This window comes from Xenopus laevis, chromosome 7L, assembly GCF_017654675.1.
Source record: "Xenopus laevis strain J_2021 chromosome 7L, Xenopus_laevis_v10.1, whole genome shotgun sequence".
Taxonomy (NCBI): Eukaryota; Metazoa; Chordata; class Amphibia; order Anura; family Pipidae; genus Xenopus; species Xenopus laevis.
Genome location: NC_054383.1, coordinates 13,733,054 through 13,758,482, shown reverse-complemented (window position 1 = coordinate 13,758,482; position 25,429 = coordinate 13,733,054). Strand labels below are relative to the sequence as shown.

The following is a 25,429-nucleotide window of genomic DNA, read 5'->3' as shown; positions in this document are numbered from 1 at the left end:
CACGGAGGGGTAAGTAAAGAGTTAGGGGCATATGCTTGGGGTAGAAGCTAGGCTGGGGGGGGGGTTCTATGTAGGGTAGGGTTTTTTATTAAGAGTTTGTTTCTCCTTTAAGGAGGTGGCCTAAACCACTGCCCCTCCCCCCATTAGGAAAACCCAAAGCAGTGACTGGGGGGTGGGGAGAGAGATAGCCTGAAGACCAGTTAGGGTGAGAGGTGAAGCAAACGCTTATATGGCTATTTTGACCAAGGTCCAACTTGGAATAAATCCCGATCAATGAAAATACCAAAGTGTCAAGCAGGTTGGTGACCTCAAGTCGTAGCCCCCAGCCAAATATGGGTGATATTCCTTTGCCACTGTACTGAAGAGTATCCCCCCTAACCCACTACAAGGGATACGTTCTAAGGAACCCTTGGTAGAAAAGTGCTGGTACTATGATAGTCTTGCGGTTCCACCTTACAAAACTTCTGAGACCAGAGTCTGGTCACTCAACACAAGGTTATCATGTGGCTGCAGTTCAGTCCGCTCTCTAATCTGATACCTCAGAATACAGCTCAAGGATCAGTCCAGTTATACTCACACCAAGTTTCAATACCAAAGTAAGATCTGATTGGACATGTAGTTAAAACATAACAAAAACAACAAAAAATAACCCCTCTACTGAATTGTGTTAAGTGCGACGTATGTTTATATTATTCCGTCTTGCAAAACAAAGCAATGGCATGCTACAAGCTCAACAGTGAAAGCTTGCCTGATTGGAACTGAACCAAAGCCTGTTGCATGAAAGAGGCCCAAGGCCTGGAAATGAATACCTTCCTAGACTAGTCTCCGTCACAAGGGATGTTGTTTTTCATTAACAAACCTTTAGCATAATTAGGAAGGAGCGTTTAACAATGCTGACGGCTCACGGTGAGAAGAACATTTCTCAAGGAACAACTTCAAGACTACGGAGTAATAACAAAACAACAGGGCGTTATGGTTCATATGTTTCAATTTAAATGTATAGGCGCAAAGCCAGAAGGAAAAGCTGGAAGGAGCATTAGATCTCTTTGCACAAGGGTTTAGAAGTATCGTTGTAACCTACTGGGAGTAATCCCAGCAGCGAAAGGGTTAAAGCCGGCCACATAATATCAAGGACTAGAAGTTCCGTTAGCTGCCAAAGGGTTATTGTGTGAGCTTGGGGAAGGGATGGAAAAGGCATTCCATCATTATGCTGGCTTATTTCCTTGCACACGCTGTTACTGCACAATGTCAAAGCTGTGATTGTCCCTAAGAGCTGGAACGCACTGGGCCCGGTGTGATTGCCTCCTGCATTTCCGTTTCACTGGCGGGTGGCTGTGGTTTAGAAAGCACGCAAAGCGCACCCCCCATCTCCCTCCTGGTTCTGATGAAGGAAAGGAGAGGGGGGCTTGAGCTGACTGAGCTAATGTAGTACAGGAGAACAGAGGGACGCTTGTTCACCTTCTCTACACAAACAGTGCACTAAATCAAAGCAGAGGAACAAGCAGAGATTTACTGGCCTCTCCTTATTCACGGATCTAAATGCCATGTACAGGCACCAATGAGAATTTCAATGTGTCCTGGGATGCCTTGCGCTGTTATAGGATCTCTTTTGAGCAGTATACAGGCCTTTTTATTTCGAATAGATAATCTAGAATCGAGCAATCAATGGGCGTAAGCCATGTAGGTGTGGGGCTGCCGGTGCCAAAAGGGTGACAAGGTTTTTTTGCCCATAGTAAGTTCACTGAAATGGCCAGATACAGGGCAATAGCTGGTCTTAACAGAGATAGAATTGTTAAATCACTTGGGAGGGGGGGTGCCACTTGTTCAACACTCCCCCATGATTACAATCACTTACCCGATTCCCCAGGCAGGTGCTTCTGTTAGCAGAAAACTGCAACGACCCAGGGTACTTCTCAGCAAACACCATGACGCAATCCACTTTCTTTGTAGATGTGCAATATAGTGAAAAAACCAACTTTAGCCAAAATAATTTAATTTTCATTCTATTGTTCATCAACCAGGGGTCAGTGATGAATACAGAAGCGGAAGAAGCAAATTGATCAATGAGAAGTTCCCAGGCGGTGCAGGTTTCTAACAGGAGCACCGGCCCGGGATATCAAGTAAGAGATTATAATCACAGGGGGGTGCCTAACATTTGGCACCCCCTCGTTATGATTGAACTATTCCTTCTCCTTTGGTGGGGGCTTCCTTTTTGGCGTCCTTCTTCATTGAACCTTTCCATCTCCTTTAAAAAGCAAGTCCTGGCTGGAGAGGAGAGTCCAGGTGTCAGCGCCAAAATGCCAGAGGCTACTGATCCAACTAAAGGCCGCCTGCATATTCAGTTAACAGTATCTGCTTTTGAACTTCTTATACTTTTATACTATAAAGATGTAAAGTAGATATCAATACATTTAGAACTGGTGTCTAAGAAACGTTCTAACTAAATGGTGATCACTGAGGCTTTGCAACGCTGGTCCCTGGGTTGGATTCAAGTCATAACACCTTTTGCAAGGAGTTTGTATGTTCTCCCCACACTTGCATAGGTCCCTCAGGTTTACCAAAATAAATGTGAATCCTAGTTGGCATATTCCCATTCAATTATCCAGAGTTTTGACCCATGAATTTAGGGTTTTGGACATGGTTTGGCTAAACACTTAGGAATCTAGCAACAAGCTCTAGGATTCTGCCAAATATGCCATTACCTAAGGTGATTGCCATTCAAACTGATTGGGGGTGATTTTGAGCATTTAGTCCTCAGCCCATGGAACTAGAACAGGGGTCCTCAACCTTTTTTACCCCTGAGCCATGTTCAAATGTAAACAGAGTTTGGGAGAGACACAAGTATGAAAAAATGTTCCTGGGGTACCAAATAAGGCTGTTATTAGCAATTAGGTATACTTTATGCAAAATGACAGTCTCCGGGAAACTTTATTTGGCAATACACCTGGTCTTCATGCAACTAAAACTTGCCTCCAAGTCTTAATTTTAAAAAAATAAGCCCCTACTTAAGGCCACTGGGAGCAACATCCAATGGGTTGGTTGCTCCCGAGCCAATGATTGGGCATCGCTGAGCTAGAAATCACAATTTGTGCCATTATACTGGTGCACAGATTGTTAACTTGGGTCAGAACCCACAAAATAGGGTCAAATAATGTTAATGGTGATCCCCCATTGAATACAGTGAAATTTCCTCATAAAATAAGGAAAAAAAAAAACATAAAATGAGGTATATAATCTAATTTTGGGTCACTAAGGAAGTTCTAAAACTATAAAAAAAAGATGAAGGAACAAAAGCAGATATGGGCTATAAACAATATCCTGCTTTTGGTGTTTAAGGCTGTTATCCAGTTAAGATGGAATAGTATAAAGGGCCGATGTCTGAATCATTGCACTTGGGCTATTAGCTGCCCATTATAATAAGTAGTTCCTACTTCCTGAGATTTTCTTATCATATAAGCCGATTCATAATCTTTTATCTGATTTATGAAAGTTGCTCAAACAAACGCCAGTTGGTGATCCATGAAATCCAGCTGCCTGCATCTATATTCATTAACAAGTATGGTTATGCAAGGAGCTGCACTGGGTTTCCATCTATCTTTTCATGATTCAAAGAAATCTCCATAAGATTTAAAGGGAAAGTTTAGTTTACCTTTAAAATAAAAAGTGCAACTCATCCAAATGCAGAGCTGCTCTGCTTACTTCTATGTGCAACATATTACGTTGCTGAAGGTAAATTTTCCCTTTAAGCCATACGGCAATTGATCAATTATTTTAAAGAGATTCAGTGCATGCCTATAAGGAAATGAGGAAGAGTATGGAAATACAGGAACATACAGGGAGATCAGACAGGCAGGGATCGTACCTCGTCTGGGCTGCACTGATAAGGGAGGTCCTTGTGAATGGCCATCTGGTACTTGGCATACAGGGCTGCAGAACGGTCGAAGGACGAGACAAATTCAGGGTCCTCCATGGAGACTGGGACTAACTTGACCTTCGGGGCAAAGGAAAGCCAAGCAGACAAGGGATGAGCCATTGCACTGAAGCAGTAATTGAATACGAGCTTGCTCAGGGGTGCTGTGATACCCTGATATAGAGGTTATACAGTTAAAGGGGATCTTAATTAGGGATGCACCGAATGCAAGATTCTGTTCGGGATTCAGGCAGGATTTGGCCTTTTTCAGCAGGATTCGGCTGAATCCTTGTGCCTGGCCAAACCAAATCCGAATACTAATTTCCATTTGTAAATTAGGGTCAGGAAAGGGAAATCACTAGACTTTTTGTAAAAAAAAAAATAGTAAACATTTCCCCCCCTACACACACATTTTCCTTTCTGCCCCTAATTTGCATATTCAAATTAGGATTCGGTATTCGGCCAAATCTTTCACAAAAGATTTGGGGATTTGGCTGAATCCCAAATAGAGAAGTCGGTGCATCCCTAATCTTAATACATTTAAGGGCGGATTAGAAATCTATCAAGGTCCATAATATAGTATTTAAATTTTTGGTAACATTGCTGCTTAAATGAGAAGGAAAGTAGTTTAGCACTTGGGGGTTCAAATGTTAGGCACCCCCAAGTGATTGTAGTTACTTACCTGAAACCCGGCTGGTGCTCCTATCAGCAGAAACTGCACCTGCCCGAGGTTATACCAGTGAGCACCACGGAACGCTCCTCTTCCTTCGCATGGGTGCACATGAGTAGAACGAAAAGCCGAACTTTAACTAAAAAGTCGGCTATTTCGTTCAACTGCGCATGTGTTTGCCCCGAGAAATTTGAAGCAAGAAGAAGCCGGAAGAGGATCGCTCTGTGGTGCTCACTGGTATAACCTCGGGCTGGTGCAGTTTTCTGCTGATAGGAGCACCGGCCCAGGGATTCAGGTAAGTAAATACAATCACTTGGGGGTGCCTAACATTTGGCACCACCAAGTGCAGGATGACTTTCCTTCTCCTTTAAAATGAGTGCTAGGGCCTGTCTGAAACCTGTGCACCAGCTAGCAAGAAGCAGAAGGAAGGTAGGTGGAAAATAAACAGAAAATAGGAAAATTCCTATATATTTATCTTTTTTTCCTATTAATAACATTGGGATCAACCATAATTTTTACTGGCCAGGTGGCAACCCTAATGGGAGGGTGTACTGGCCCTTTAAGCTGGCTTCTGATAAAGTAACTGTAGATAATGAGTTCTGGACAGGCAGAAGCTCCCCCTGAGAACTGGAGACGTTAGAAAATCACAAAACTGTGACCTTCTATTCACCAAAGCTTTTAAAGCAATTTTAGCATTATAAAGATTTTACATTACGGATATTTGCCGTACTCTATTGTGCAGTCCCCTCTGGGGTAAGGGTTAAAGAGAGGGGGAAGTTACACATTAACAGGCTCCATCCGGCGATCCAGAGTCGATAGTAGTAGTTAGCCTTTAGCCAACAGACCCCAGAGGACCAGGTGCATTGAAGAAAGCCTGTATTCAGGGCTCCATCTCTGCCGTGTAAAGTCCATGTTTATGTCCCAGACAACGATAAGAAAAGAGGGAATGGCAGATTGAAACCCAGTTATGACCACAATGCTCCCTTTTATAGGACACAAATCCATAACCGATGTTTCTTTTTAAAACACAATCAATGAATAACTGCAGATCAAACTATAAAAAAAAATAACTTGCAAATGGAACCCCTCCTACGTTCTGGCTGATAGAAAGGCAGGCATTGTGCTCCCCGTCACACAAACACTGACCTCTGAAACGTACAGATCAGTCACCCTACACACACACCACGGCAGCTACACAATGAAAAGCATTAACCACTCATGGATGTTTTCTCTACCACAAAATGACCTTTCAGGGGGGGGGGCCCAACTCCCTGAACAGCAATTTTCTTTTAGAAGGAAGAAAAAGGCACATTCCATGGACGGACGTTAATATAATTTTGAAAATTAATCTGCTGAACTTGGTCACAACATTGATCCAAGTTTAAAAAAAAAAACAGTCTATAAACTTTTTTTTTTTTACTCTCCAGCTGTCCAAGATGGTAAAAGCGGTTTATTCCTATAGACAACAGTTCAGAAATGTGCAGTGATGAGCCTTAAGGATCAGGCCATCCATGCAATGGTTCAGCAGCTACAGAAGCTTTAATTGTGTTGAGCTACAATCTGCAGATGGAGTTCAGCACCTTCTCTATAGAAGGTCTGAGCAGCAAACTGCAGATGAAGTAGGCATCTTACCTACAGAAGCTTTCAGTTGTGTTGAGCGGCATTCCACAGATGGAGTTCAGCACCTTCTCTATAGAAGGTCTGAGCTGTGTTGAGCAGCAATCTGCAGATGGAGTTCAACACCTTACCTACAGAAGCTTTGAGTTACGTTGAGCTGCAATCTGCAGATGGAGTTCAACACCTTCCCTACAGAAGCTTTGAACTGTGTTGAGCAGCCATCCACAGATGGAGTTCAACACCTTCTCTATAGAAGGTCTGAGCTGTGTTGAGCTGCAATCTGCAGATGGAGTTCAAAACCTTCCCTACAGAAGCTTTGAGTTGTGTTGAGCAGCCATCCACAGATGGAGTTCAGCACCTTTTCTATAGAAGGTCTGTGTTGTGTTAACACAACTTTGATTTGTGTTGAGTGGCAATCTGCAAATGGAGTTCAACACCTTCTTAAAAGAAGTTTCAAGTTGTTTTGGGCAGACTGCAGCATAAAGAATGTCCATGATATGAAGAAATTACGTGTCACCTGTCTAATGAGTAATTGTTTATCTGGGCTTACTTACTGTGCAAGACCAAGTACACCCGAGTTTTTATTTCCGGACAGAAATCCTGTTTCACACTGGTAAATCCAATAAATACTATAATAATGCGGCACATGAAGCGGTACTAGGGGTAGGCAGGAGAGACGTGTCTCGACCGCAACTGGGGGTGCGCAATTGGAGAAGGAGAGGAGAAGTGAACAGAAAGCCGAGTCCAGCGGAGGACAAGCAATCGGAAGGGGTCCTCTCAATACAAACCAAATACAGAGAGGTGGGAAATATGAGGGGGTCAAACTGGCAGGGTGCCGGACTGAGTAGTACTGCCTTACACACATGCTACTAGGCTCATCTCTGTAGTCGGCCCTTCCTCTGGCTCTTTTCAAAGTATTTTTTAAAAGTGACACTATTAACTTTTAAAATTTTCCTGCAATGGAGCCTTTGTTAAAGTTCTATGTTTTATGTTTTGGTCCAGGGTTGAAGACATGTGCTATTCACAATCTTTGAATACCAAAAAAAAATCACATAAAAGGATCTTACTAACACTACTCCACTGACGAAACACTCACATTCTGCTGCTAATGCTTTACAGACAGGTTTACTGTTGGTGTGCAGATAAATATGAGCTGTAAATTAGGGAATTATGTGCACAAAATATTCCTTCTCTGAGGGAAGACAGGAAGGTACATAAAATGGCACCGTTTGCATTTCTAAAATGAGGATTCAAGGCGATAAACTTTTTGAAAGGTACTTGGGATGAGGCATGTAAGCACCAATTCAAAGCAAGCATGTTCTGTGTACACAATAAACTATGCCTTCATACAGAAATGTGTTTAGTTTTACCTTTAATATAATTTATAATTCAGTGATTTCATATTCCTAACACCTGTCACAGATCCTACACAGCAATACGCCCACATTGGGCTTTGGGCCATACCATTATAAACAGATCTTTTGTTGCAACATGCTCTGTAATCTCTAAATTGATCATGTTCTCTCCAACCTATACACTATGTATGAAATTAAATGGGTGGAAGAACAGAAATATGTGTAGGCAGAAATGAGCAATTAAGAAATACTAGGTGCTTCAACAGATATCTAGCAGATCTAGCAAAAACATGGTATTTGTAAAGGTGTATAAGCGTATTGTGTAGTCTGTATAAAGAGCAAAGGTGTTACAGTTGGTGTGTACCTCTCAGGCTTTCTAGCATGGCTCATGGCTGGTTCATCAGTCTTCAATCAGTCCTTGTGGTACACAAGGTGTGTTGAGCTGCAATGTGCAGATAGACTTTAAGACCTCCCCTAGAGGAGCATTGAGTTGTGTTGAGCTGCAATGTGTAGATAGACTTTTAGACCGCCCATTAAAAAGGCATGGAGTTGTGTTGAGCTGCAATGTGCAGATAGACGTTAAGACCTCCCCTAGAGAATCACTGTGTTGTGTTGAGCTGCAATGTGCAAATAGACTTTAAGACCTTCCCTTGAGAAGCATTGAGTTGTGTTGAGCTGCAATGTGCGCATGAAGTTTAAGACCTCCCCTAGAGAAGCATTCAGTTGTGTTGAGCTGCAATATGCAGATGGACTTTAAGACCTTCCCTAGAGAAGCATTGAGTTGTGTTGAGCTGCAATGTGTAGAAAGACTTTTAGACCTCCTCTAGAAAAGGCATTGAGTTGTGTTGAGCTACAATGTGCGCATGAATTTTAAGACCTCCCCTAGAGAAGCATTGAGTTGTGTTGAGCTGCAATGTGAACATGGACTTTAAGACCACCCCCTCCCTAGAGAAGCACTGAGTTGTGTTGAGCTGCAATGTGAACATGGACTTTAAGACCACCCCCCTCCCTAGAGAAGCACTGAGTTGTGTTGAGCTGCAATGCGCAGATGAGTTCATCACCTCCGAGTTGTGTTAGGTTGGCTACAATGTATAGGATTTCCAGGATATGAAGAAATTTCAAGCAAGGCCTTCTAACCTGGCTTATGGTAGGTTTATCAGGCGGGTCCTGGTGAATAGTTGTTTGATAGCGTTTATACACCTGGTAGGACTCCTGAAAACTCGCTTTGAACTGGGAGCTGGGAGGAGAAGACCTCACAAGTCTTACCTTCAGAGGGAGTGAAAGATACAGACGTTATAGAATCCCACATTGTCATGGCAAGTATAAGCAAATTCAAGTCAAAGTCAAATCCAACAGAAAGGCAAAGAGCAGAGATTCCCACACAAGAACTGCCATTCGCACTACAATGGCCCACACAATAAAACAAACCTCAGGGTTTTGTTTTGTTTTTTTAAAGAGAAAGTATACTCAAAAGGGTAAATGTGGCGTATGTCTAAATTCTTTTTGTTTCGGTCTCCTACCAAGTGCAGCACAGACAATGATGGTTTGCAACATTCCCAGTAACCCAATAAACCTTAGAGTCTTTTGTGCAAATTCAAAAGATTGAAATGCACGCCCCCAGAAACTTTTATAGTGATGGGAAGCCCCCGGCCTGACCTACAGGACACAATGTAAGAGAATTAAAAAAAAAAAGACCAAAAATAATTGTGACAAATTTGGAAAGCTCCAGATGGTATAAACAATTAATCATGCCACAGAAACAAAGTATACACGTACGGCTTTCTTATTTTTTAAAGGGGAACTCCACCCAAAAACTGTGGGTGTTTTTTCCCACAATGAAAAGTGTATAAAAGCATGTGTATCATCAAATACACCACGAACAAAACTCGGTGGTATGTATTTTGTTGGCTGTTTTAGTTAAGTCAACTTGAAGGTCCATGCACCATCAAGAGAGACTGGACATTTTCTCAAATCAGCCACCCACACACTGGACCAAATCAGCACATACATGTACACAGAGCACAGGACACCCTCTCTATATTCGCATGTACGTGACGTGAAAATTGAGTGACGCTCAATGTGCACAAGTGAAAAACCCTTAACCCATGCCAATCCTAACCCATCTTAATCCAACCTAGTCCCCCACACCATGATGATTTATATGCCTGCGGCCAACCTGCCAATCTATGAAGTCTCCAGAAGTCGAAGGGTGTGCTCAAGGGGATCATAATAATCTCTCTAATGATTTATTTACCAGTAGGTCTATCCAACTGACACTAGGGCACCCATTCCGATTAGAAGAAAAGAGGTTCCGTCTAACTACTCAGAAGTGATTTTTTACAGTGAGTGTTGTGAAGAGGTGGCATTCTCTCCCTGAATCAGTGGTACAGGCTGATACATTAGATAGCTTTAAGAAGGGGTTGGATGGTGTTTAGAAACATGGTTATGGAAGATAGATCATAGTAGAAGTTGATCCAGGGACTGGTCAGATTACCATTTTGGAGTGAGGAAGGAATTTCTTCCCCCTCCGAGGCAAATTGGAGAGGCTTCAAATGTTTGTTTTTTTTTGCCTTCCTCTGGATCAACTGGCAGTTAGGCAGGTTATATATACTTAAAAGGTTGAACTTGGTGGGTGTTAGTCTATTTTCAACCTAACTTACTATGTAAGTATATAAACAACAACAGCAATGAGCAGAATCAGAAGTGGGGGGACAGGATGGGAAAGATCAGGGAGCTGGTGGTGAATGCGGCACACCACTCACGGAAGGGGGCGGTTGACCTACACTAGCTACATCTGATTGCTGTGTGTGAGGACCCAAGGTGTCCGATTCTTGGCCCTGGAAGACCCAGCCAGACACTGGATGTTTGTGCACAATACAGCAGTTTACAAGTACACTCAATCCCAGCTCTTCAGATGTAAAAGTCGTGGGGTTTGAGGCAAAAGGAAATGAAATGATTTGCCCAAGGCCAAAAAAAGTTGGGCCTATAATGAAAAGCTCAACCACGAGAAAAGACCAATTATACAAAACACCCATTTCCTGTTTGTTTGAAGAGTCTCGTGCTGCTGTCAGTCTACCAATGGAGGGGACATAATAACAGCCCTAATAATGGCTGCAATCACCAGCGATTTATCTAACAATATAACAGTTCGTCTTCATAACATGACAGAAACACTTACTGACACGATGAAGAGTGTGGGAGGAGAGCGTTTGCCCTATCTTATTTCTAGCCACCGCAAAAACCCAAAATGTCCCGAGGCAAAGCTAAATTCCCATTGTACAAAATAAGGTGTCACCGGATTGTCTGTGCTGCTCAATTTTTTTTAACACACAAAGGGAAAATATACCCCCCCCTTATGAAACAAGTTCATTCAACCATGTTTATATAAACAATGGTACATAAACACTGTCTGAACTGCCTAAAACAATATAATATATTATATAGCCTGACTCAGACTCAAACGGGCCAATTGCCCACCCATCTTTGGCCATACACGATTCGTTTTTAATACAGACATTCAGAGCTGAACTGTCAGATATATATGTAGGAACAATAGAATTCTACCTGTATCTGACGATTCAGCAGTAAACAGCGGCTGATGTTTGTTGCCTACAAAGGTGCCTGATCAAAGTTTTCCAACTTGACCGATCGATATCCAAGACTTTTGCGGATATTGGATGGCTCATCTCGCCATACACACTGAATATCGTACAAAATATCTTTGCGGATGGCCACCTTTAGGCTGGCAGAGTCATTCAACCCCTCCCTCACAGTGACACGTGTAGAAGTGATGGATTCTGGGTTTTGAATTTCATTTGCTTACCATAATGTAGAGTTGAGCGTGGGTCCATTTTTTTGAAACCTGTAGCCAACCAGTACCCGCAACCTAAACCAGCAAGCCAAACCCAAATTTGACTGGCATTTTTCCACTATCCGACACGCAATAGGCCAACTAACCTTCCGGCCTGGGAGATAAGCGAAATCGGAAGTGATGTCGCATTTGCCTGGAAGGGACATCACTTCAGTGCTGAATCTTTAAAAACTGGAAGAACCACAAGGGTGGATGGGAGCGATCAAGGCCGAACCTTTGTTGGGTACCCAGCCAGGTTATCCACAGACTGCCCGCATGGCCAAGGAATCGGGGACTTTTTGCTCGAAACGCAACCACTTTGCAGGTATTCTGCAGGTTCCCGTCTCGATGCAGGACTCTACCATAATGGATAGTGCACAGCAGTGATGCAAGGGTCGGCAAACTAATTGCCCACGAAGCAGGTCATAGGCCATATTTGCAGAAACCCAGAACCAACCCTTCTGATGGCGATAACTGACTGCTGCTATGTATATACTCATGCCCAGAACGTCCAAGTCCCAGAATCCATCACTTCAAAGAACAAGGTGAGAGAGCAATTGCATTAAACTGTGAGACTAAGGATGGTCATAGGCAGAGCATAGACAGACTAAAATGGTTTCATTTCAATCTGTGAAATCAGGTATCTGTGTAACAATAGGTAAATTATCTTTTTTTGGCAGTTCAACAGTGTTTTTGCATCATTTCTACATAAACCCAACTGAATGAGCTCATGAGAAATGGGGTACATTTTCCCTTTAATATAAGTGGTTGAACTAAAATTCCAACTTTTTTTTTTATTATTTTTTTTTTTTTTAACATGGCCACAAATTACCAAACCCTGATACAATTTTTTTTGCATACTTTCCCTTTAAACCTGGAATAAGTTTGAAAAAAAAAAAGAACTGGAGCAAAGGAAAAACATCAGAAGAAGCTGTTAATGTGAGAAAACCCAGAGATGGTCTCACTTTAATGTTTGTGTTTGGTGACTGTACAAGCAACAAATCTACAATTTTTTCTTAGATGTGACAACAAACGAGACAGGGCCCCTGCTACGTTAGGGGCTGAAGGTCCGCAGAAGCAACACCCCCCCTTAAAATTGATTCAGTATGGGACAAGACTTGTAAAGATCACACAGCACTGGGAGCCGTCAGCTTTTCACTCTCTGCAGGTTTCAAAATTCAGTATAAAGAAAACACAGAAAGTCATGTTGCAACATTAACAGCACAGACAGCAGCACCAAAAAGGGACAGAGTTGATCAAAGCTGAATTTATAGTGCAATATCTACAGCCCCACATCGCCCTCTGGTGGGAATAGTGCACAGATAAAACAACAGCACCTTTTTAAAGGCCGAGTATACCTCTTAATTTTGGGGCTTGTGCTTAACATACTTTTTGTATGTTGTTTTCAGTTGAGAAATATCTGTTCTGTTTTGCACTAAATTAAAAGCATATTCACTTTCCAATTTCCGGTTATTTTAAGAACAGCTGTGGAAGCAGGAGCTGTAGAGTCAGAAGCAATTTTTGGGTTGAAGTCACTAAAAACTTACCGACTCCTAATAACTTTAAATACAAGCACTGAAAATAATCCAATCAGAACTTCTATGAAGGAGGATAAGGCAGAAGGAATTCTGTTTCTAAGAACAATACTTTAGTTGAGTTTGGATTCGATTCAGCAGCTATTCTACAGCTTTGTGCTTTGTGATATATAAGTTGTTTTAGGTTTTCCAATTGTGTTTGGTTTATTTAGTTTAACTTTGATTTTAGTTTAGAATTACCAAAGGATGTAGTTTATATTTTTGAGCTTTGGCAGTGATAAAATGCCTTGTATGTTGTGTACTTAACATGGAAAATACATTAGTATTAGGGATGCACCGAATCCAGTTTTGGATTCGGCCGAACCCCTGAATCCTTCGCTAAAGATTTGGCCGAATACTGAACCCTAATTTGCATATGCAAGGGGAAAAGAGTTTTTACTTCCTTGTTTTCTGACAAAAAGTCACGCGATTTCCCTCCCCTCCCCTAATTTGCATATGCAAATTTTGATTTGGATTCAGTTCGGCTGGGCAGAAGGATTCGGCCAAATCCCAATCCTGCTGAAAAAGCCCGAATCCTGGATTTGGTGCAAACTAATTATACTAATTAGTATATTAAAAGAACAGTAACATCAAAATGTAAAAGCGTTTTAAAATATATAATATACTGTTGCCCTGCACTGGTAAAAGCTGTGTGTTTGATTCAGAAACACCACTATAATTTATATAAATAAGCTGCTATGTAGCAATGGGCTGGTTTTACCAGTGCAGAGCAACAGTATATAATATTACTTTGATACACAATATTAAAATTACTTTTTGGTGTTACTGTTTCTTTAAAAACAGAGGAGTTGGAGGTACCATAAACTGAGGACTCGGAGACAAAAGATTTCGCCTGGAAGGAAGAAACAGTAATTGAAATCAAATAACTAGTCCACAGATCAGGCCTCTGCATAATGATTTCCTCCTTATCTATAAGCTTGAAAACAACAACATCTTTGAGAAGGGAGCAGGTAGTTGATACAGAGATCATTATTTCTATCTGTTTGCAAACTAACAAACTGCTGACCACATGAGATAAAGAGTACAGGTAGAGAAAAAGGAGGAAAATACAGTAGTTTTTTCTTATAGTGCTCATTTTCAACAAAAGTGCATATGTGTATACTTCCCCTTTAATACTTTATGAATACTATAAACATAGGTGCTAAACTGCACAAGTGCAGCTGCCAATAACAACCAATCAGCAGTTAGTTTTGAAGAGTCTACAACGCCGGATTGGTTGCTATTGGTAAATGCTTAGCAACTTTACAGGCCCGCAGAGAGGAGCTGCAAGTGGCCACTGAAGGTAGCAAGCAAAATTAAAATAAATCATGAAGCGAGTAAAGTCATACCTCCAGGTGGTGTGCGGCATTCTCTGGAGGGGTCACAGAGATAAAGTCCTCTACAGACTTGCTGCCTTTGGCTTTACAGGTTGGCTTTGCGGAAGGACGTTCAGGCAAAGAGGCTTTGTCAGTTTGTTGATGCAGGAGTTTTTGCATGCGACGCTCCTTCCGAATATCCTTGGCTTTTCTACAGGGTGGCTTGGTTACATCTGCACCTTTTCCTATTTGCAATTATACAAAAAAATATAGTGAATAAGGTACCCCCTCTTGTAAAATACAAGTTACAGCGGCGTTCCTTAACCATATATAGAGGTCATAGAACTCTGAGCTGACAACTAATATCCTCCGAATTTGCCCCAGGGGGTACTTTATTTATTATAATACACAAGTTTCAGTGAGTCATGTGACAGAAATGACATCACTAAGCTGTGATAATAACCAATGACATCACTAAGCATCGTTTATAAAGGGGAAGGAAACCTAGACGACATCTTCTTCCACGCGATCTTCTTCCTGCTTTGAACGGCGCATGCGCAGTAGGAGCATTTCGCCGGTACGATCTAAGGCGCATGCGCAGTAGATCCGTACCGGCGAAATGCTCCTACTGCGCATGCGCCAAAACGCCATTCAAAGCAGGAAGAAGATCGCGTGGAAGAAGATGTCTGTGAACTCCCTGGACTGGACCTGCGCAGAAGGGTAAGTAACAAGTTAGGGGCATTTGCCCAGCAGGACGGGTAGGCCAGGGGGGAGGAGGGAGGGTGGGCAACACACGGGAGGGGGGGGAGGGTTTTTGCGCCAACTAGGTTTCCTTCCCCTATAAGGATATAATTTAGAGGATATTTATGGCTCGTGTATTTCAAGGGTGGGGGTGATATCACTCCAACTTGCAGTACAGCAGTAAAGAATGACTGAAGTTTATCAGAGCACAAGTCACATGACTGGGGGCAGCTGGGAAACTGACACAATGTCTAGCCCCATGTCAGATTTCAAAATTGAATATAAAAAAAAAATGTTTGCTCTTTTGAGAAATGGATTTCAGTGCAGAATTCTGCTGGAGTAGCACTATTAACTGATGGGATAATACAATATGAGACCATACACCATCTCTATGTAACTCCCATCTGACTTAAGCAAATGGGTTGAACCCCTGATGACGCCTGCCATATGTGCCAGGAACCTGACTTTTTCCATTTGATGCGGGAATGTCCGCAAATCTTTAACTTCTGGACCCAGGTTATCAATTACCTGGCGGATAACCTGGACTTCCCAAGGGTAATAACACCAGCTGTCTGTCTCCCGGGGGTCGTAGAGGATGTAATTCCTGCCAAACACACCATTTTAAGACTGGGTATTTTACTATTTTATGCAAAGAAAACTGTTGCGATGCACTGGATGGGTAACTTTCCATCTTCCCTCAGAGCTTGTATGCAGCTGGTTAACAATGCTGCCCTGCTCTTCAAACTCATATGCAAAGTTAGAAGTTCACCCACCAAAATTGACAAGGTCTGGGGTCCATGGTGTGATATTGACCCGGATTCTCCTCTTTCTGGCGAGACCTGATTTAGGGAAGTTTCCATACACCCCACACAAGTTAGTAATGTCATTCCTTGTCCCAGTGTGGAGCAAATTGTTCCTCTTACCCCAACGCACATACGCTACTCCTTGGTGTGTCCAATTAACCCCCCCCTATAGCTTTAACGGTTACACTACTTGGTGTGTCAACTTGTACCTCATGCTTGACTCCCTGTCATGTATATGGCTTGTTTCGTTGGGTTTTGTTTTAAATGTTTACTAATAAAACTTACCTTTAAAAGAAAAAAAAATCCTGTCAGATTGAGGACAGCATTTGATCGTTGATGCGATCCTCGATCCAACCGCCCATTTTCACCTCGTAATGATCCGATCATTGGGTCCTAGGGCCCATGATCAGATCAGCCCAATATCAGCCACCTCAAGGTGGGAATATTGGGGAAAGATTCGCTCATTTTGCGACCTCCCCATCACCATATGTATGGCCAGCTTTAGAGAAACCAGGCTCAAGTGCCTATCAGCATTGTTTGATAGGTTTCCCATTCGATCACACTGCTCACAAACCTGGCTTGGGGTTTGAATGACTGCATGTCTCCCCTTCAGCACTCTGTATGCAGTGTTCCTCCTTATCACACAGGCCGGGGCTGCTGACATGAGTTGCCTCCTGCTTGTCAGACTCTCGATCTTTCTCCGTTTCCTCTTGCTCTATATTCAGTGGTTTCAGCTCCTCCTCTGGGATCTCAGACTTGTCCAGAATGGAAACATTACAGGAAACAGGACTCTCTGCCTGGGAATCCATTGGTTCTCCTGAAGTGCCTGAGAAATAAACCACATACAGGGTTTTAAACAGTTTCACAGGCGCTTTTTAACCCAGTTTTCTATGAGTTGCTTTAGAGAGAGAAACATCAGAAACACAAAATGCACTTTCATGTAAAAAGAAACAGCTGTGGCATACATTTTGGCATTTTTAGGTCAGGACTATTTTCACGACTTACCTATAAATTAAATATTTTTATACTTGTCTTTAGCACTGTACTTACTACTCCCCAGTGATAGAGACGGCTGTGTTCAGCTCGTGTGACACGAATAGGGTTGCCACCCTGCCGGTATTTTACCGGCATAGCTGGTAAAACACCTGCCAAGGCTGGGGCCGGTATTACAAATTTACTGGCAATGTAGCTGCCAGTAAATTTGTAATAGCCCTAAACAAGGCCCTTGGCCTGCCCCCAATCCGATGAAAACGTACCTTATTATTTAACAAGGAAGCTAATTAGTTTTACATAGCAGTTATTAAAGAAAGTGTATTGAAAGGTATTAGTGATGGGAAGTCAGAGCTGCAATGTTGTTGCACGCTTAAGGGCATCGAGCAAAGTAAAATTTCCCTTGTGGGCTCTGTTTGCTATTGTTTTCTACAAAAAATGCCCCTAGTAAGTGCTATGCTGCTCGTATTGGGAGGGAGCACTTGGCTCTATCAGCCCACGCCTTTGGTAGGAGAAACTATTTTAGGGTAGCAGGTGCCATTTAATCAATTCATGGTTAAAATAAAAAAAAATGTAATAGAGGCCAAAGCAGAAGTTTCTTATAGGTAAGTTGCTTCCTACAGACCAGATTGTGCACACAAAATTCTTTGCTATAGTCTGTCAGTGTACCTGCCTTGGGAGTGAGTGGGGCCAACTTAGAAAGCATGGCACTTTTGCACCAGTGCAGTAAAGCACATCAACCATTCTGTAATTAGCTTTGATAGTCACCAAATTAAAGGGATTCTGTCATGTTTTAAGGCCTAAATTACACAGTTTACACTGCAAATAATTCACTCTACAATATAAAATTTCTTCCTGAACCAACAAGTGTATTTTTTTTTTAATATGTAGGTGCATCTCAGGTCATTTTGCCTGGTCATGTGCTTTCAGAAAGAGCCAGCACATTAGGATGGAACTGCTTTCTGGCAGGCTGCTGTTTCTCCTACTCAATGTAACAGAATGTGTCTCAGTGGGACCTGGATTTTACTATTGAGTGCTGTTATTAGATCTACCAGACAGCTGTTATCTTGTGTTAGGGAGCTGCTATCTGGTTACCTTCCCATTGTTCTGTTGTTAGGATGCTGGGGAGGGGGGGCGAGAAGGTAGAGGGGTGATATCACTCAAATTTGCAGTACAGCAGTTAAGAGTAGGGATGCACTGGATCCCGGATTCGGTTCTGGATCCGGCCTTTTTTAGCAGGATTCGGCCGAATCTGAATTCAAATTTGCATATGCAAATTAGGGGTGGGGAGTAAAATTGCATGACTTTTAGTCAAAAAAACAAGGAAGTAAAAATGTAACCCCCTTCCCACCCCTAATTTGCATATGCAAATTAGGATTCAAATTAGTATTCAGCTTTATTTTTCGCGAAGGATTCCAAAATAGTGGATTTGGTGCATCCCTAGTTAAGAGTGACTTTAGAACATACATAACATGACTGTGGGCTCCTGGGAAACTGACAATATGTCTAGCACCATATCAGAATTCAAAATTAAATATAAAAAAAAAAATCAGTTTGCTCTTTTGAAAAATGGAGTGCAGTAGTCCGCTGGAGCAGAATTATTAACTGATGCATTATGATAAAAAGATGTTTTCCCATGACTGTATCCCTTTAGGGTAATGTCACACCTGGAGATTTGGGGAGATTTAGTCGCCCGGCGACTAATCTCCCCAAACGGTTTCCTCCTGTCTTCCGCCTGCTACAATGAAAAAACTATGTTAACTATCTGAGGCGACTTCGGAAAATGAAGCGCCGCAAGTGCCATGCTGCAGGAGTTTTTTAATTGTAGCACGCGGAAGCATTTTGGGGAGATTAGTCGCCCAAAAAAAAGAGGTGATTAGTCGCCGGGCAACTAAATCTCCCCGAATCTCCAGGTGTGACTTTACCCTTAAGGTGGCTGTATGCAAGACGATCAAAATGGCTTATGCTGGCCATAGATATGCAGATTTAATCCTATGTCCGATGAATGAAAGTGTTGCAATCACCCGACCTACAACTAACTGTTTAGATTAAAAAAAGTAGTAAAAAGAACAAATCAGAAAATGTTCTGGTCATTAATTGACAGACAGCAATAGTACAAACGTTATGTCTGACAAATAGTAGTGACATGGATATAGTCAGATAGGCAATACGTGCAGAGATATTATTGTTAGCCGACAGAAATCTTCTATCTGAAAATAGTTTGAACCTTTGTTTCGTACGACTTTATCTTTTTTGGCCCGTGCATTGAGCCTTTCCCGACCGCTTTTGCCCAACAGACAGGCTTTTCTAAGCTGGCAGTGAAATGGGTCCTTTTCAAGAGATTTCCAGTCAAGTCTATAGGGGGCTGCTTTATTTTTGTAATACTGAATACTATACACTTTGTACAGTTAGACTGAGTTAGCCTGAGCCACACAAACCAGAGGTTGAGGCTCTCTTACCTTCATCCTTGGAATGAGACACTTCCCCAACATGGAGGTATTTCAGCACTTTCTTAAGCACCTTCTTGTGGGACTTGGTGGGATGGAAATTTGAGGTGGACAACCTACAAGCAAAATTATATAAATTATAGGCTGGAGTTATATAAATGAAAGGAACCCAATACTAAGAAAATAAATGTTTCTAGTAGCTCTTTATATTCAGTGGTGTATATTTAAAGGGGTTGTTCACCTTTGAGTTCCCTTCTAGTATGATGTAGAGTGATATTCTGAAACACTTTGCCATTGGCTTTTAAATTTTTATAATGTGTGGTCTTTGAGTTATTTAGCAGCTCTCCAGTTTTTAATTTCGTCAATCTGGCTGCTAGGGTCCAATTTACACCTAGCAACCATGCATTGATTTGAATAAGAGACAGGAATATCATTAGGGGAGTGTCTGAATAGTAATATGAGTAAAGGTGTGGACTTACAGAGCATTTTTTTTAAATGGGGTCAGTGACCCCCATTTGAAAGCTGGGAAGAGTCTGAAGAAAGAGGAATATAATTAAATAAATAATGAAGATCAATTGTAAATTTGCTTAGAATTGGCTAACTAAAAGTTAATTTATAAGTGAACCACTCCTTTAAGAGTTACGGATGCTAACCTTCATAGAAACATGTTTTTAAAGGAGACATATAGGATAAATTAAAAAAACGTAATTCTGAAGGCAATAATAAGTAATATATAGTGTTGCTTTTACATGGTGCTAAAAATTATTATCTTTAGAAATAGCCCCTTTATTGGAGCTCCCTATAGATGGTCTCTGGTCCCTGCCAGTGTTTCAAATAAGGGATGGGCGTGTCCTAACAGTCCCTGCCAGAAGCACAGTAAGAGGGGGACAGCCAATCACAGCCCTGCAGTCACACAAGCTCAGACAGGCTTCAGTTCCCTATCAGGTCCTGCTAGTTGCTGATTGGTTCCTGTCCTACAGTGCAGTGAGCTGAGTGCCACCGGCTCCCCTGCACAGCCTGGGAATTCAGGGAGCAAAAAGTGGAAGAGAAGGGATGGATTATTAGGGTTTTTGCAGAAATATTCAATAAATCAGCCTGAAACTTTTTTTAAACACAATTCTTCTATATCTAAATAAGCATAACACACTGGTACATTCTTATTTTTTACACAATATGTCTCCTTTAACAAACATCCGTAGTACGTAGAATCAGTTTAAGTCCACCGGGGGCTGCTGTTCTTCTAAAGTCTAGAACAAGCATGGTAGCTCCCTCTTATATGCAGAAATGCAAATACACACATTGGTGCAAAACTTAAAACTGATGTGAAGGGTGTATAATCTCTGTAAAAGGACTGCAGAATATGTCAGGGTTATATAAATACAAGAATAATAATAAGCAGTTGCTTACCTGATAGTATACTGGGGGCAGCAAGTCTGGTTCATAAGAGGTTTATACACATACTTTCCACTCCTAAAATGAGACAGAATAGGACAGATATGAGACAGAATTATGGGACAGAAACAGGGGAGAGAGTGAGAGTAAATCGGGACAGAGCCGATATACTTTTCCCTCTCAACATCATGACATGGCACAATGGTTGCTTTACAGGCTTTTTTGTCCCTGTGACTTTTTGCAGCTCAGGGGCGAGTCCACAATTGCACTCTCAGAATACATATTGCAGACTGATATATCATTATATATGTGCTGACCCAAATGTTGCTGGTCTGCGTAGAAAACGACGTGCTTGGCTACATAATTAATGATGAGAGGGCCATCTGGCTGGCCCCTGGCAGACGTGTTAGTACCAAGAGACTGCTCACACTCGCATAAAGGGAACCACGTGCAGGAACAGACATGCCGAGCAGCTGCGAGGAAAAGAATAACTGTATATTTAAGCACAAAAATATGACTTTTCATGGCAGGAAATGGGAGGGTGGGGAAAGGACTGTATTAGGGTTTATAAAGAGATGAGTTACTGATAGGAGAGACACATGTAACAATGCAGGAAACAGAGGGCGGAATCAACACACAACTTAAAAGAAGCAAAATGATGGATTCCGGAGCCTTTCCAGCTACACCACCCCCTCGTCTTACCGTCTACATCCTCTGTCTATGAGGTCCTGGTAGTCTTGCACAGTCAGGGTATGGGCCCACATTCCTGGGAAGAAAGCAGCAAGTAGTTACATATAAACATTAATATATCACAATGATACTATAGCAACTAGATATGACCCAAAAGGAAGTTCACCTTTCAATTAGCCTTTATTATGTTACAGATGGGCCTGTGTTTTATTGTTTCATGAAAGGGGTGGTTCACCTTTTAGTTAACTTTTAGTAGGTTATAGAATGGCTAATTCTAAGCAACTTTTCAATTGGTCTTCATTTATTTATTTTTTTATAGCTTTTGAAATGTTAGTCTTCTGATTCTTTCCAGCTTTTTAATGGGGGTCACTGACCCCTTTGGAAAAAAACAAATGCTGTGTAAGGCTACAAATGTATTGTTATTGCTACTTTTTATTACTCGTCTTTCTATTCAGTCTCTCTCCTATTCATATTCCAGTCTCTTTTCCAAATCAAAGTATGGTGCAAATGGTCTCAGATTATGGGCAGGACTCCACGGACGATTCCGCCACGCAAAAACGCAGGCGTCACGTCGGATGCGACAGTAATAAGGTTAGTGATTCTATTGTCAGATAGTGACGCGTCAACGCTGCGACACAATCCGACAATAGAATTACTTACCTTATTTCCGTTGCATCCGACATGACGCCTGCGCATCACCTTTCGCAGCGCATCAGATCGCTGCGGAATTGTCCATGGAGCCCTGCCCTATCACTCTCAACATTTAAATTTAAAGGTGAACAACCACTTTAAAGGGGTTGTTTGCCTTTGAGTTAACTTGCAGTATGATGTAGAGAGGGATATTCTGAGACAATTTGCAATTGGTTTTCACTTTTTATTATTTGTAGTTTGAGTTATTTAGCTTTTTATTCAGCAGCTCTCCAGTTCACAGTTTCAGCAGTCTGTTTGACAGACCATGCATTGATTTGAATAAGAGACATGTAACCCAGACCTGGAATATGAATAGGAGAGACCTGAAAAGAAAGATGAGCAATAAAAAGTAGCAATAACAATACATGTGTATCTGTAAAGAACATTTGTTTTTAGATGGGGTCAGTGACCCCCATTTGAAAGCTTGAAAGAGTAAGAAGAAGGCAAATAAATCATAAATTATAAAAAAAAAAAAAAAATAATAATAAAGATCAATTAAAAAGTTGATTAAAATTAGGGATGCACCGAATCCACTATTTTGGATTTGGCCGAACCCCCGAATCCTTCACGAAAGATTTGGCCGAATACTAAACCGAATCCTAATTTGTAGGGGTGGGAAGGGGAAAACATTTTTTACTTCCTTGTTTTGTGACAAAAAGTCACGAGATTTCACTCCCTGTCCCTAATTTGCATTCGGCCAAATCCGAATCCTGCTGAAAAAGGCCAAATCCCGGCCGAATCCTGGATTCAGTGCATCCCTACTTAGAATTGTCAATTCTATAACAATATAAAAGTTAACTTAAAGGTGAACCACCCCTTTAAGCAGTAGCAAGCAGATAGCCGTTAAAAAAAACTGCAAAAAAACTGCACAAAAACTGAAAACAGCTGAAAATTGTTGTAGAATACAGCAAATGTTAAGCTATGTTCTGACTGTAGAAAAAGTGTAGAAAAGGTCAGCTCTCTTCAAGCCAAGACTCATTACCCACAATGCTTTTCGTGCTTCCTCCCGATGGTGTCTGCTACAGTGTATTACATGAGACTCAGCTGAGGATCATGTGGCAGCACATAAATGAAGGTGAATGTGACAGTCAGTCTGACTTTGTAACCAGGCCCCACACTAAAGTCACCTCCTACAGCAGTCCAAGGAACCACCCCTGAAATACACTTTCTGGCCAAGAAAACACCCTCTGTAGCTCCATGTTGGGTCAGTCCATTCCCGTAGGGGACATGTAACCCAGACCTGAAAAGCTGTATAGTAACACTTCTACCCCAGAAAAAGCGCCTCTTATCATAACCCCTTCCTTGACACCCTCTAGCCAAGGATCTCCCTGAGTTAGTCCCATAGTGGGCAAATCATGTTCCATGGTAACCCATCTCACAAAGGGCTTCTCCTATGGTAGTCCCCATAATGACCATGACCCCTGCAAGAAAAGAAGCTTTCCATGGTAACCCGATCACAAAGTGTCCATCTCCAATGCTCAGGGCTGCAGCTAAGGTTACCATCTTTTCTGGAAAAAAAAAATACTGGCCATCCTATATTTTTATGTTTTTTCCCTATTATAAAGTGGACCTGTCACCTACACATAAAAATCTGTATAACAAAAGTAATTTGCAAATTAAACATGGAACCCAAATTGTTTTTTTCACTAAAGCATCCATACCTGTTATAAGGGAGTTTAAATATCTCAGCTGTCAATCAAATATTACCTGCCCCCGCTTCTATGCCTGAGGAATAGAGGTGGGGCAGTTAATTACTTTCACTTTCCATTCAGCACTTACTAGATGTCACTGCTCACGCTCTGCAATTGTGTAGGGCAATGTGTATGGGGATTAGGTCCCCCATTCGGGTGCATACACAAGATTTATACAACTTATCTTAATAACAGTGTCCACAAAATGGCTCCTGCCTGCTTGTGTGATTGTGTAATACCAAGACTGAAGGAAACAAAATGTAAATAATAAATGTACTGAAGTTTTATTTTGCTCAACTAACATGATAAAAAATAATTTGGAATTATTTCTTAGGGCGACAGGTACCCTTTAATAACATTGTGACCGAGCAGCATTTTTACCGGCGAGGCAAGTAAAATACTGGCCCGGAGGCAACCCTAGCTGCAGCCAGAAGAGAGGGTGTCCCTGGCACACTTTTGGGGGTCTATTTATCATACTGTGTAAAAAGTGAAGAGTGAAACATATTAATGCTTATCATAGCAACCAATCAGATCTTGCTTTTGTCTTCTGACTGCTGAAATCTAATTGCTGACTGGTTGCTTTGGGCAACATCACAGCCAATGATTAACCCCACTTTTTACACAGCATGATAAATACTTGGGGTCTCATCAATATAAAAGTTACTCAAAGTGCAGCCCTCTGCCATGGTTACATTATTACTCTCAGATGGCAGGGAGACATGTGTGGTGTGTTTACCTCCAGCCACTAGAGGGCTTCAGTTGATAAGTGTTTCTGTGGTTGTTACGGTCAGCACTCTTGTTTTTAAAGCCAGAAAAGTTTTTTGCACCCTGCCTTTGTAGTGGCCAGGTTGGAGGTTTTCTAGCCAAATTGGGCTACTAATTTAAAGTGGACCTGTCACCTAAACACAAAAGGCTGCATAAAGTCCTTTGCAGATTAAACATGAAACACAAATTCTTTTTTTTCATTAAAGGAGAACTAAACCCTAAAAATGAATAGGGCTAAAAATGCAATGTTTTATATACTGAACTTATTGCACCAGCCTAAGTTTAATTTTCTCAATAGCAGCAATGATCCAGGACTTCAAACTTGTCACAGGGGGTCACCATCTTGGAAAGTGTCTGTGACACTCACATGCTCAGTGGGCTCTGATTGGCTGTTGAGAAGCTAAACTTAGGGCTCGTCACTAATTATCCAGCAGAAAATGAGCTTCCCCTGTAATATAAGCTGATGCTACAGGGCTGATTATTAAATTCTGATGCTAATTGCACTGGTTTCTGTGCTGCCATGTTGTAATTATCTGTATTAATTACTAATCAGTCTTATATTGTGACATTTCTATTCTGTGTACTGTATATTGTGAGTGGGTCCCTAAGCTCAGTTAGTGACAGCAGCACAGAGCATGTGCAGTGAATCAGCAGAAAAAAAGATGGGGAGCTACTGGGGCATCTTTGGAGACACAGATCTTTACTGCTAAAGGTCTTTGGTTGTCTGAGGCTGGAACAAAAGCCCAAAACATAATGTACAACATTTCTAGCTACTTCTTTAGTTTAACTTAAATTGTCCTTTAAAACATCCATACCTGTTATAAAGGTATTTAAATAATTGAACTGTCAATCAAATAACTGCCCTTTTCCTGAGGCACAGAGGTGGGGCAGTAAGTAAAGTTTATGCTGCTCAGTTAACATGATCATA

The 25,429-nt window shown here is 41.6% G+C and overlaps 1 protein-coding gene across 6 annotated transcripts in view; it reads right to left on the bottom strand.

Annotated features, from left to right (window-relative positions):
• The window catches only part of ate1.L (arginyltransferase 1 L homeolog), a 61,038-nt gene that overhangs the window by 34,319 nt on the left and 1,290 nt on the right, over window positions 1–25,429 (bottom strand). For 2 of the 6 annotated variants that reach the window (XM_018224216.2, XM_018224215.2), the window contains exons 2-8: window positions 21,368–21,431; window positions 20,681–20,743; window positions 19,286–19,389; window positions 16,411–16,662; window positions 14,326–14,537; window positions 8,690–8,818; window positions 3,863–3,991 (exon numbers count right to left, since the gene is read on the bottom strand). In XM_018224216.2, the coding sequence (XP_018079705.1) occupies window positions 3,863–3,991; window positions 8,690–8,818; window positions 14,326–14,537; window positions 16,411–16,662; window positions 19,286–19,389; window positions 20,681–20,743; window positions 21,368–21,431 (953 nt within the window). 6 annotated transcript variants of the gene reach the window in all.